Raw genomic sequence first — 14,502 nt, 5'->3', positions numbered from 1 at the left:
TTAGCTTGTTTACAACATAAAACATTGTCAAATCTTCTATTTAAAACGATTCATTGTTATAACATTTTAATGGTTGGAATTGGGGGAAATAATGTTTTTGCCGGTTGGAAATAGGACCAAAAGGTGCAAAATGTATTCTATCATTATATGTAGTATGAATGCAGCAACATTCTCATCCGCATGTTTATCAGTAATGGAACAAATTCTGATCAAGTAGCACATTCGAACCCATTATATAGGAGCAAGTAGTAATTTTTAGAGTATACAGCAATTCCAAATGAAATCGTCCTAAAAATGCAGATTTTAAAAACTTGTATTTTTGATTCCAATGAAAGTGTGTGTTCCGTTTGGATTGGAGGAAATATGAGCTTTTCACAGTAATTGGGAATTTTTTGACTCAAGCGTAACTTTTGGAAAGGGCGTATCGATTTTAGTAAGAGAAATCTTTGATAATTTATATCTCAAAAACTATGAGTCGTACCGAAATAGTGTCTTAGAAAGATCTATAACTCTTTCTAAGTATTGATGGTTGAATATGAAAAAAATGTACACTGAGAAAAAAAAATTAGTACTCTTTTTTCATTTACAAAATAAAAATTCAATTTGCAATATCCAAAATACATATTTTTGAATTTTTTTTATTTTTTCATACAAAATAGAAATCATGCGGAAAATTTTAAAAAAATGGACCCAAGATGGTACAACTATTTTTGACGAACTTTGTGGAACATCGAATTTTTAGGAATTTTCTAAACTTCGAATTTTTGTATGTTAGCAATCATTTTTAGTCACAAATTATGAATCCTGATGTGATTTAAAACAAAAAAGGTTATTATCAATCTCCTTCTAATTGTAGCCATTCTCGAAATATTAAAAAAAATATTTCTAATTTATTGTTTTTTTTATAGTAAATAATCCCTTTTGAAAAATCTTGGGCCCATTTTTTAAATTTTCTATATCTACTTCTATTTTGTATGAAAAAATTAAAAATGTGTATTTTGGATATTGCAAATTGAATTTTTATTTTGTAAAGAAAAAAGAGTACTAATTTTTTTCTCAGTTTGTCATTTTTTTCATATTCAACCATCAATATTCTATAACTCTTTCTAAGACACTATTTCGGTACGACTCATAGTTTTTGAGATATAAATTATCAAAGATTCCTCTTACACAAATCGATTCGCCCTTTTCAAAAGTTACACTTGAGTCAAAAAATTCCCAATTGCTGTGGAAAACTCATATTTCCTCTAACCCAAACGGAATACACACTTTCATTCGAATCAAAAATACTCATGTTTTGTCATTGGTCGATTTCATTTGGAATTACTCTATACAAACGTTTTATATTGTCTTAGCTGAGCGGCATATGGGTACATCACGGTACATTTTTAGGAACAGATATTTTGTTTTGCAATAAAATGCTTTTTTAATTCAATTAAGATTGAGATTGAAAGTGATTGTTTTATTCAAAAACAACTTCTTGTTAAAACAACGTTATTGATACGTTTTCCATGTAACACAGTTTACTACTATAATTAGTACATTTATAACAGAACTCCAGGAACACTATTACCATAACTGATACACGGAGGAGACATTTAAAACAGGCTTTTCATACAATTGAGTCGATTGATCATTAAAATATTAGTGAAAATCTTCATAAACAGAGAAAAGGCCAGAAAACGCATACTTATGTATACCTTTGAACCAAAAAAAGAGTATTACTGTTTTTCCTAAGTACCCTAGGTGGTATGAATGCGGCAATGCTGTCATCCGTACGAGGAGTGGAACATATTTCAAGCAAGTATCACATTTAAGACCATCTTATACGTACAAGAAGTAATTTTAAAGTATTCAAACGTTATATATTCCGCGCAACCAATGCCGTGAGATGGCTCAAGTCACGATGTTCCCAGAGGGGGATGACGTGACTTCAGTTTGTCACTAGGTGAGATTTGAATTCATGTCCTCATATGTTATCGACTCAGGTATCAAGTAGGAGCTGAAAAGTAAGGTGGCTTCCACAATAGAGCGAAAAACTTTTCTATCTCACGACATTCGCCGCGTGGAATGCAGGGGATTGTCTTAAGTGAACGTAATTAGGGCACATCGCGGTGTTTGTTTTTAAAGAATTTTTCTCAATCTTCCTCCTGCGACTTTTTTAATCGTTAGGAATTGTGATATGTCCCGGTCAAAATAAATTTTACAGAGGCTGAAACATTTGTTGTTGGCAATGAACAATTTTACTTTAATGTATTCACTTTTTTCTTTTTTTTCTATTAGATGGAAGAATTGAGTAAAAAAAAAGATTACATGAAGATTTCGGATCCACGCTGGGTATCGCTAGACGATTGATTATCCGCGGGGTAACGGCGTGAGGTGAGCTTCCAGTGTCTTGTCCTCTCTGCCTCGACGTTCCATACCCGGAGGGGAAAGAATTTTCACTGTACATAAACTTTTTACTTTATTCCTATCTAGAATAAGTGAATCTAATCAGTGTTCGAAATTTATTCAGGTGATTATTTTGGAATAGATTGCAGTGTGACACAAAAAAAAGAATGTACATTTATCTATGTTTAAGAACGGTGGTGAGTACCATTGAGTCAGTATGCTTTATGTAATGTGCATATCGGTAGATAAAAATCGGGTTTTCTTACTGCTAAAATATATTATTAGACAGGCTTGTTTTCAAAGTTGTGTTCAAACGCTTTCATGTCTATATATTTACGGAATAGATGTACCTTAGCTACACACTTTGTTTTATTAGTATGTTTATTATATGATTGCATATACAACTGTGATACGCATTCAGGTCTAGCAATCATTCAGATTGTAGCAGAAAAGTATAAACCATCAACATTTAGTTTATTTCCGATCCAATCTCACCTTATGTTCACACGCCGGCAACTTTTTCTCCCCGTTAAACGTTGGCCATCGTTCTGGGCACCGGGTTCGTAAAAAGTTCTGCTCTCAACTCACTTTTCTGCCTTCTGATAGTTTCACTGTTTTAGCATTCTGTATAACTGTTTTTGTTTTGGCTTCTTGATTTTTCGTTATTGTCACTTTGAATGAAAGTGTCTTATAAATTTGCCTTACTATTGTTCATTTTGTTTTCCAGTTTATATAGGGCTCTCAAATCACACAAAAGCTCGATTACATTGCTAAGACGTAGTTAGTATGTGTCTGAAATTTCACTGTTTCACATTTGTACGGGTTCCGTGCCGTTCAACACCACAGTAGTAAACTTTGCATATCCGGAGGAAATCGAATCTATCACTTTGGGTTCTAACATTTGCGACGAAATACCAATTATAAAATTGTCATACAGAAGAATTCGTTAAATATATAATCGTATCAGAAAGTTCATTTAGTGGATATTAAAATTGATCATTTTATCAAAAAAGAAACAATTTGACGATGAAACAACACTTTGTAGCCACAAAATCAATTCATATATGAGAAAAGCAAAAAAGTTATTTGATTGCAAGTAAATTGTTATGTTGAGAAGAAATGCGTCATTACGAACTATATAGAAATACGATAATATACGACAGTGATAGAAAATATATACTGCTGACGTAATATTTTTATCAATTGAAATCTATTTAGATTGATAAAAATTACCTTCCCGGACAAAACCCTGTGCAACCTTCGCTGGCCGAATTGACGCTTGGAGACTTATTCGTACATCCCCACGCCAATATCCTTCGGTAACATTTCCTAAACTTGTCAGTTTAAACTTCTGAATGGTTCTTCCGAAAAATAGAAAAAGCATATGAAAATAATAAACGAAATATTTGATATAGATGTAATAAGTATTTAAAGGGAAAAGAAAAATGGCCATTTTTCTTATATTATAGATATTGATGATGAAATAAATGAAATGATACATATAGTGATACAACAATTAATTTTGTTTTAAATTCATTTAGTTATTTTAGGTCAGCGGTATTTAATTCATAAATATGCATTTGTTCATGGGGAATAAATTCATCTACACCACTTTGTAAAGGCATATATAATTGCGGAGTAATAGAAATTGTTTCGTAGGTTGTATGGAAGCGCAAAACCAGCATAAATCGAAGGGCTATTGGCACAGAAGAGAAAATTGGAATCCGCCAACAATAATTTGCAGGAAATATCATGTACCTTTTCGCCAGCATTTTGTATAGATTCGCAGTGCCGAGGAACAATTATTATGCATATAACGTCATACCCGAAATGAAACCCATCTAAAACCTAGAGTTTTAAACGGAAACACATACACACTGTCAAATTGAATGCAATCGATAGATGTTTTGATTTGCTTGGGTTTTTATGTTTACGTTAAGTTAATGTTCTTACTTCTTGAGTTTCTTGATTATAACTATTGTTTTTTTCTTTGTTTTTGCTAACAAGCTGTGTTCGATCCTAGGTATTTAATTTGTCCTACATAGCATCAACGCTAATGTTCTTAAATGTGTTCAATAGTTGGTACATATGGTTATATAGCAATCAATATCTGTAACAAAACATCATTAGGAAAAGAAAAAGAAAACAGGTTTTCATGTTGTATATAATATATGGTAAGAGAAATGAACGAAAAAAAGACACTTATTAACTAGAAGAAACAGAAAATGTTTTATAGCAATTATGAATTTCAAATAGCGAAAACTGTAAAAATATATATATTACATGGAATAGCACTGGTAAGTGACGAATTTAATGGTAAAATACAGTTCTACTAAATAGTGATATTCCAAACCACCTAAATGAAATGTAATTGATTCGTTGCAATATTGGTGAGGCATATATGTATGAATGGTATTAATACACAAAAAAAAAACTCCAGGAAAAGCATTGCATACTCGAGCAATGATACGTGATAAACCAACTGTCAACTTGACTATTAAAAAAAAATCTGCACATTCTTATAATTCAAAACTCATTATTTTTCGACGATTTTGATAAACTTAAATAAATAAAAGTTATAAAGTTATTCAAAAGCAGGACCTTTTTTCAAATCATGTGGCATCAGAAAAAAAAATTATTTGAAAATTTAACCCTTAAAGTTCCATGCATCTCTAGGTTAGAGAAAAGGCCAATGCTAGATTCTGGGTTCTGGAAAATCAGGATCGACCGCTTAGTAAGAAGACGACGCACGCCACTTTCTGGCTATGGAGACACTTCACTAGCGTTCTTGAAAAGCTTCCCTTTCTGAATGTAGTGTACTTTAGCAACTTCTTTATCCGTTTTATTTTTGTTCCACTGAAGCAACACTAAACGGCAAGATAATTCGATCCGTTTAGTCGTCCGTTAGAAGAAGACACGTCACCATCGGTATTGTTGGTGTCATTTTCAGTATACGGGTAGAGGAAGACGGAGTAAGACCGTCCCCCTAAGAAAACCAATTTTCATTTAAACGTCCCTCAGGTTTTCCCCTATTTGTTGTACTACATATCTAATAATCTACTATTAAAAAATGTGTAACTATTGATTGTATAACTTTTTTTCCTTTTTTCAATAATGTTTGAAATGATAAAAAATTGCTTTTTATTTCGCTGACGGGGTAAGAAGGACCACTCGCGGGGTAAAACGGACCATGACGGGGTAAGACGGAGCGATGCTACTTTCAAACAGTTTAGTCTAGTAAAAATAACAAGAACAGTGTTGTCTAAGGTACTACATGTTTAGGGCTGTTAATAAACTACACACAAACTTCTGAAAAAGCCATCCACATTCTACGTGCATTCGATATGAAAATCATTTAATATCACGACGTATGGCACTTTTAACCCGTCGAAAGTGGACCGACTTTCTTTTTTTTTTTTTTTTTATCTGTATTATAGTGATTTTCAATTCATTAGGCTGGTTCGTCACTTTTACTTCCATTTTTGGAAGAATGTCGGGAGTGAGAATTGAACTCGTGACCTTTAGCGTGAGAGGCATGGATGTTACCACTACGCCAGATCGCCTCCGGGCCGACTTTCACCCAGAGCACCTTTTGCATTATTTTGCACTTTTCACGCATTTTATATTACATTTTTCATTTCTTTTAACGCAGAAAGAACCGGAACAATCTACTGAAGGATTGTAACACTGACAATTAACTGAATACACAGTTTTTGCTGTAAAAATCCTTATTTTGGTTGCCTTGAAAATTAGATCGCTTGCAACCGCAATGGACGAAAACTTTGTTTTGTTTACAATTTTCATATTTGGTGCGCTGAACTGTTGCCAAGTATTTAGAAAAGACAAAATTAGGTTAATCATGCTTCTTGCGTAACATATTTGCCAAAAAAAACTGAGGATTTCTTATAAAACAAGAAGTGGCCCGTCTTACCCGTCTTCCCCTACGGCAATTTCTTCGGAATGAAAAGGGTGGGTTATATATGTGATATAATACCAGGGTGGGCGTATGACTACCGTTGGCTTATTATAATTATTTGTTTGGAGTTTATTTGAATCAATTCTCAATTAATGAATGGTTGTTTTGACAATTTACTGAACGTTTATCTTGTAAGTGTGTAAGTTGATGAGTATCAGTATTGAATTATGATTGATGCAGGGAAATACATCAAATTCGACTCTGAAAAGGATCGATGGGTGGTTTTGTAGAAGGACCAGAAGATGGTTGAATCATGATTAACCCTTTGAGGTCGGAATAAATTTCCATTGAAAGAGATCGTCTTATCTTTCCAAGCTAATAATCTTTTGTTTATAACGAGTAGTAGAGGCGATCTAGCATAGTGGTAACATCCATGCATTGGCCTCTCACGCAAAGATCACGAGTTCAATTCTCACTACCGACATTCTTCCAAAAATGGTAAAAGTGACGAACCAGCCGAAATGTGTTGAAAGTCACTATAATAGAGAGAAAAAAATATATACCGAGTACCATTATCCGTTATATATAGAATCGACGTATTAGTTCGTGAACAGGATCACTAGACATGAACATTTGTTTAGAAAAAAATGTAAACTGTTATATGCTTCGATAAAGTTTTCAGTATAATTCCTATCTGTGGGGGCTGAGAGCAGATAAACGATCGCAAAGGGTTATGTCTTGTTCTCGTTAGGAAAATACACATGATTTATGTCCAGTAGTAAATTTTCTTCTTCGTTGAATGCATGGAATGTGAGACAAAAATCATAACAGCAAAGTTTAGCCATTATAACACTTCAGTGATTGTTCATAAGTATCAGAACTACTGTTTGCATAAATGCCTAATGTTATTCGAATAATCGCAAAGGCGTCTCAAGCGACAAACTCTTTTTTATAGGAAAAAAAAATCAGACCAGTACGACACCCATGACCAAATTGAATACGACTCTCTGCACCGAATGGTACGATACACGAAACCTATATGAGCTTCCGCCCCAATCTACTCAAATCTAACATGAACGTTCAATATTGGCACTGTTGCTTTCATCAAACAAGGCGATTTCTTTCATAATCATAAAGTTGTATTCTCCGCAATCGAATCCATAACCAATGGTACCATTTTTACGTAACCCATCTCGAATTATCATCGATACTTCGTTTTCCGCTAGTAGCTCCATTCAGATTTGTCTGAATTCAATAACTCGTTTTCAAAGCAATTTTTAAGCTATCAAAACAAGGACCAATCAATCACAAGCATATAACCCATAGAAACTGTATCTTTCCAATGAAGTGATTATTATACCTCTTCGTTTAGCCGGCAGAAAAATTAACGCTCAGAACCTTGCACATTCATCGTAAAGGCGGCATTCCATCTCTTCAACATGCTACATGCTACAAGTCTTTATGAATGGCGTTAACGTTCCCTGTGGAACTTTTGCCATCTCAACGTATGCATTAACTAGCGTCATTTATTAATACTTAGTTGAGATTTCTTAAGCCAAATAACACGCCTTGAATATATACCGAGGGGCAAGCTCTATAATACGCCTGACCACAGTGCAAGTCGGAGGAAATTTCTCTGACGACAAATTCCCACGGCGAGAACAGGAATCGAACCCGAACACCCGGCATGATAATGTGAGACGCTAACCACTCGGCCACGGGTGCTACAAGTCAATGGTTCTTGATTATTAGAGTGTCTCTTTTTACGACATAATAGGTCTCATCGAGCAATGTTGGCCTTATCCAATGGCCAGCGGATCGGTGAGGCGTGTGTAGCACGACATGTAAGACAATGTTAGAGCAACTACGTCATTTATTTACGATTATCATAACTCACCACAACAATGGAACAACAGAATATTTGATCATAAAAATAATAACATCAGAACAGATATGTTGGAGCGGTGAGCGTTCGCATACTACTTTGTAGTGGTTGAGGTGGAAACAAAATAAAAAATTGTGCAATTATCCATTATTGTTGACTTGTAGCATGTAACATGTTGAATAGATGGAATGCCGCCTTAACACTCTCGTTTTTTAAACTTTTACATATTTTAAATACACATATCTTTGATGCTAGAATACTTTCGAACTAAAATAATCATTTACAAACCATTTTCAATTTTGTTCAGTATATTTAATGCAAACAGCACGAATGAATTTCAAAAAAACCTACATTCAGGCACCTTCGTTACTGTCAATAATTTGAAGTGATTATCACGAAAGTCAAGCTGATCTTCATCGCTTGTAGTGAATTTTTATTGGAAACGTGTTTTATTCCTACCTTCAGAAAAAAAAGATAAATGAAAAAGAAAATAACATACGATATTCGACTTCATCGACGACAGTCCCCACTCGTAGGGGTTTTCTATCAATGCAGATCGATTGGAGCCAGTAGATTCAAAGAATAGTTAGAGAGTTATACAAGCAAACCTGTTTTTGTGCGATTTCTCATTTGTGACTGTTTAGGTGCGATTTCATTATTTGTGCGAATAATTTGTGTGATTCAAGACCCGATGTTATAATAAAATCGCACAAAGAGTTGCATAAATGAGGAATCACGCAAAAAGGGACCGTACAAAAACAGGTTTTCCTGTACTATACATTTCAATACTGAAATCGCATAGAAATACGCATTGAAAAACAAAAATTTTATGTGATGAATGGCCGTCCCCTTCCATTAATTGAATTCACTCTTACTTTGATTTTCACTAACACGCAATGATCTTCAATTTCAACGTTTCGAATAACATGACGAAAATGAAGATGCAATGTAAAATAACATGACATTTATCGACTCTCACTTGAGCAATAGGTTATCAATACAAGGTAGACTAAAATTCACCATGTTTGAACGTCGTGAACGCGAATATTATCGACATTGGTAGTTAGGGCCAAATTGATCAAAATAAAATCTCGATTTATAAAATAATACAAAAACGTCAGTGTTGTTGTTATGTAAGTTTTGAGTATATGCATTATTTGCTTCTCAACTATAATAAATTATTATTTATTCATTCTTTTATTTCCATCATTTCCAAAACCACTAATTTTGCCACACTTATCAGATTAACTGATATTTTTTTTATAATTTATTGGTTAGCGCAAATATGATTTATTCAAAATCATGTAATCAATCGGTAATTGACAGCAGTCGCACGCACTGAAATTAAAACACGAAAATGCAATTAAAACATGTTTGAACATTGCTGTTTTTTCTACAGTAACTGAACCGAAGCTTTTCCTGGAGTTTTTGTTCTGAGCAGCAACCATAGCAAGGTGTTGCCTGGTTTCAATAAATTTGTTCGTTGGAGTATATTTTGTATGAACATGGAATCAAGAAAAAAAGGTTATTCTAACATAAAATACTGAAATTTGAACAGTCATGTTTTCTCATGAAACGATACAGTTACACAGGTACAGCAATATACATAAAAGTTAAGGTTGTGAATGAAAGAACTGAATGTTTATCGTGAAAGTATAGATTTGGTGATGTAATAAATAAATATAAAATTATGAATACTTCAACAAAAATGTCAATATATAAAAAAAGCAACAACAAAAACTCAAAGCAAGCAGCATTCTCCAGATATTACTTACCTTAGCACATTACGGGGTGGAAGGGGCTTATCGGAGGACTTGACACTTGACAGACACGCAAATATTGCGCATTCGGCGCCAAAATGTATCACCGTCCTAGTTCTTGTCCTGTCCTTGGCCACCTGGTTGCTGGCCTGGTTGACCTCCCTGCTGGCCAGGGTATCCACCTCCGTAGGGATATCCTTGGTATCCTCCTGGTTGTCCACCGGCAGCAGCGGCGCCTGCATAGTACTGCTGGTACTGCTGCGCTCCGTAACCACCAGCAGCAGCTGCTTGCTGTGCTGCCATTTGCTGGGGATTCCCTCCGGCTGCGCCAGGGCCTCCACTTGCAGCATTGAACGGCTGTCCAGCAGCATTGCCCGGTTGTCCTCCCGTAGTAGTCTGTACCTGTGGAGCCTGAATGAATCAAATGCGAATAGGAAAAGAACGCCACCGTGGTATCGCAACATCAACAAGTGAATTGTGAGTCGGCGCTCTGACGGCTATTTATACCTTGTTAGTAGCGATCTGTTTCTCGATTGCTTCGGCCTCATCTATTCTACCGAGCCTTCGGTAGTACTCAGCCCACTCGGCACTGTAATCCGCTTGACCACCACCAGTAGACTGTTGTGCTCCAGCATTGCTTGTTGCCACCACTGATTGACCTTGGACAGTTGGATTAGCTATCGGTGCTCAAATCGAAATACGAAAAAATAAAACAAATCGAATCCGACCGCGAATCATACGCAAAATTATAATAAAAAACAATGAAAAAAAAAATTCCAAACAAAAAATTAGTTTGGAAGAGAAAAAATGGAAAGAGACAATTTCAAAAGAAAAACAATTTGAGTTTCTAGTTTTAATTTTGCAATGACGTGATTCTGCGATTGGCGACAGTTCGAATTACCTTGTGTTGTCTGGACCGCCGGAGGGGCCGTTGCTCCTTGCTGAGCTGCTACCTGCCGGGCTTTCACTTGCTGTTCGATCATTTCGGCTTCGCGGTGCATGCCCATTTGTCTGGAAGAGGATGGATGAGACCGATTAGTGGGTCCTCCTCTAGAAGCAGAAGAGAGTAGCGGACACGAAAGTTCCCAAAACGGAAATGTGTGAGAAAAATGATGCAATTTGCGGTAAGCTATATAAGAATTTGTCACCTCATTTAAGAATTTGTCACCATGTCAAATGAAATGAGACATACCCGTTAGAAAAAAGTTTCGTCAAATCATTATATCTCCCAACTTGTACTCAAATTGTGACACGTCTGTATCAGTTTGTATGTAAATTAGAAACAAAAAAAAGTGTAACCTTGGGTCCGTAACAAAAACGTGAACTTTCTATTCCTTCATGGATACTTTGGACATACTCTACTTACCGATAGTACTCAATCCATTGCTGGGAATAATCGGCTTGTCCACCAGCTTGCTGCTGTTGCTGAGCAGCTACGGCCGTGGCAGCGCTTGCTTGTACTTGCTGAGTCTGATCCCACGACTGCTGCTGGTAGCCGCCCCATCCCTGGCCATACGCGTTCTGACCATTGTTTTGATATTGCTGAGCAGGAGCCGTCGAGGTACCGACGTATACCAGATTGATTTCCATATTTATCTTTTCCTGGATCAATCTCTTGGCTTCCTCCACTTGATGTGGTTCACCCTTGCATGTAAATGTTTTCTCTGTTGTCTGATTGGCGGACACTTTACGGTCCATTTCAGTGTGAGCTCCCGATTGTTGATTGATCTGCTTGATGGTGTCCCCACCGCGGCCAATTATGATCTGAAATACAAAGAAAAAAAACATGTGATAACTGTGATAAAGCCAGTTCGGAAATGATACTTACGCCACACTTATTCACAGGTACTGTGAATGTGTACTCTTCTCGAGTAACCTGGGGACCGCTGTACTCGTTTCCATACTGTCCACCGTTACCGTTGTCGTGACTGTCACGTCCACGGTGAGGTCTGTCACCTCGGTCGCCACGATCATCGCGTTCGCCTCTGCCTCGTCCACCACCCTGCTGTTCACGTCGCTGAACGCTCTCGATCAGCTCTTCGATCATTCTCTTGCCTTCTTCAACTTGTGCTCTGGAACCCTGCACGATGCATCGTCGATCACCAGGTCCATCACCTCGTCCCTGGATGAATTGTAACTTGCAACCAGATTCACCCTGAATCTTTTTGATCATGTCTCCACCTTTTCCAATAACGACACCAACGGCTGACTTAGGGACGAATACTTCTGCCTGCTCAGTTCCGTTCATAGTTTGTCGTTGGGTATAATTGTCTTTCTCTTGTATAAGGTCGTAAACCAGCTGCTTTGCCATTTCTACCTTATGCGGGTCTCCGGAAATTCGCAACGGTTTCTCCATTTCTTGTCCAGGCCCATCCTGGATAATCACCATCTTGGCGCCGGATTTCTCCTGCAACTGTTTGATTGTTTCGCCTCCTTTACCGATGATCAAACCAACTTTTGATCCTGGAATCATAATTTCCTGGAAGGGTTGGTTGTTGAAATTGGATGAGCCGAAGCCTCCACGGCCTCCGCCGCCACCTCCACCTCCACCGTGGTTGTTACCATTGTCCATTGGACCGTTGTGGCCTCCCTGCTGATTTACCATCTTGCTAATCAGATCGCGTGCTCTCTGGACCGGATCTTGTGCTCCCGCGGACGAGTTCGAGTTAGAATTGTTGTTGATTTGCGATAAACGTGCGGCTACGGCTGCAGCTTGAGCAGCGGCTTGCATAGCAGCTGGGCTCATGCCAGTCGGCGAGTTTGCATTATTATAGTCAGACTGTCCCCCAAACTTTTTCGATTCTGGTCCCGAGTCGTCCTCTAGCGTTCTCTTCACCGGTTGGCCACCACCAGGGTGTATTTTAGCTGCAATCTAGAGTAGCAATTTTTAATATCACGTGATTGATTAGTCTGCACTTAGTATGTCTTGATCGTTTCCGACGAAAAAATGTGTAATGAGTAGCCATTACAGCGAACTGGTAATGTAAGTTCAAAATGCTTCGATCGTATATAATTATAGAGAAAATTTTGAGATTTCAAGACTTATTTTTTCTGATTCAGAGTACTGCGTCGCAATTATGTAAACGGAAAAGGCGTGATCAACCATCAAGTTGAAATGTACTCAAATAAATTAGAAATAAATGAAACCGATTGATCGATTTTGAAACGTCTCTATTATTCTTTATTGAAGCTAGTTTTGTTTCGTGTACTCGATACGATGATTATTTTAAAGAGACGTTTAGAGTGGCTGAAATGAATACTTCCAAATATCTACAAAAATCGACAAATAAAAAGGGTGAGTAATTGTTTGCGTTACTAAGGAAGTGGATCTCCCACCATTTAAATATCAGGTAATTGCCATTTTTTAATTATTGTAATAAATTCACCGGCAGAAAAGCTACAAAATTTTTACGAAATATTTATTTCAATAAAACGTCAAATAATCGAGCCATTCGTTTGAAATCAACTTTTTTCCAAGCAAAAAAAAAAGTCCACGTTTCCATTGACGACCTCCATGTTGGAAAGCAGGTATCGATTTTTCGCCAGCGTTGATTTCATTACTCTTCCCTTCATACATTAGCCGCCATTTTCCGGACTCGATCATGACGCTCTGCAGTGCTATGCGCTACCCTCGGCGCTCCTGATTGTGGTGTGAAAAAAAAGACTAACTTATCATTACTCACTTGTTTTGCTCTCTGTAAAGCGGCTGCAAATGCTGACGATTGACTAAAATTTTGCGAGTTCTGGTTTGAATAATCACTCATTATTAAAATAAATAAACCAATAAAGTAAAAATTTTCCTCGTACGGAAATTGCACACCCAGAACTATTTTAGCCTTCCCACACACACACACAACGCGCTCGTCGCTCGCAGCAAAATGTCCGTTCTTCGGCCGAGCCTATTTCCCCTTAATCTTTTGTCTCAATTCCGGATTGGTATCACTTTTGCACTTTTCTCTCATCGGAAAGACTACCGGGAGCAGTCCAAACGAAAAACAGAAGAAAACTGGTCGGTCGGAACTTAACAAAAAACTAAAGAAAAAATGTAGCACTGCTGATTAGAGAATATGCTGCTACTGCTGCTAGGCACGGGTATAATAGATACAATTTTTCCGTACATCACACAAGAAGAACAATCCATTCACGGCAAGAGAAAACTGATGAATGACACGGCGAATGGTTCGCCGCGTACTAGAATGCGTCGGTGCGCTTTTTGATACCGAGTAGCCGTTTCGCTTCTACATCGTCGGGTTTTGACAGCAGTTTGACATTTTTTTAGTACATCGAGCGAAATTTTGATCCACCGCGCAGCTCGGATGACAGGTACGTCAAAAAGTACACTGTCAAACAAGGATGCTTGATGTAAAATATAATATGCCTATTCTGCACCGCGAGTGACCTAATAGCACGGCAGTGGAACTTCATACAAATCACTCGTCGAAAAGTGTCTCCTTTTTCACCGCTTGTTTACATCGACGAATATATTTTTTCCACTATGTTTCGTAGGAGAGTGTATGCATACTGACAGATTTCTACCAAGGCGCCTCTAT

At 37.1% G+C, this 14,502-nt stretch overlaps 1 protein-coding gene across 10 annotated transcripts; it reads right to left on the bottom strand.

Annotated features, from left to right (window-relative positions):
- Positions 1-2,220: 2,220 nt before the first annotated feature.
- Positions 2,221-14,150, bottom strand: LOC129765165 (far upstream element-binding protein 3). Of its 10 annotated transcripts, none has more exons than XM_055765067.1 (7): positions 13,636-14,150; positions 11,781-12,824; positions 11,319-11,716; positions 10,854-11,002; positions 10,460-10,638; positions 9,968-10,363; positions 2,221-4,501 (listed from the first exon to the last, which is right to left on the bottom strand). In XM_055765067.1, exons 1-6 carry the CDS (start codon positions 13,714-13,716, stop codon positions 10,064-10,066), a joined length of 2,151 nt encoding a protein of 716 aa, XP_055621042.1. In that variant the 5' UTR covers positions 13,717-14,150; the 3' UTR covers positions 2,221-4,501; positions 9,968-10,063. The 10 variants fall into 10 exon arrangements, with proteins under 10 accessions (XP_055621042.1, XP_055621045.1, XP_055621046.1 ...); XM_055765070.1 differs by having other exon boundaries at positions 10,460-10,629; XM_055765071.1 differs by having other exon boundaries at positions 10,460-10,611.
- Between the last annotated feature and the right edge of the window lie 352 nt (positions 14,151-14,502).

This window comes from Toxorhynchites rutilus, chromosome 2, assembly GCF_029784135.1.
Source record: "Toxorhynchites rutilus septentrionalis strain SRP chromosome 2, ASM2978413v1, whole genome shotgun sequence".
In the NCBI taxonomy this organism is placed as follows: Eukaryota; Metazoa; Arthropoda; class Insecta; order Diptera; family Culicidae; genus Toxorhynchites; species Toxorhynchites rutilus.
This window is presented reverse-complemented; position numbering and strand designations above follow the sequence as displayed.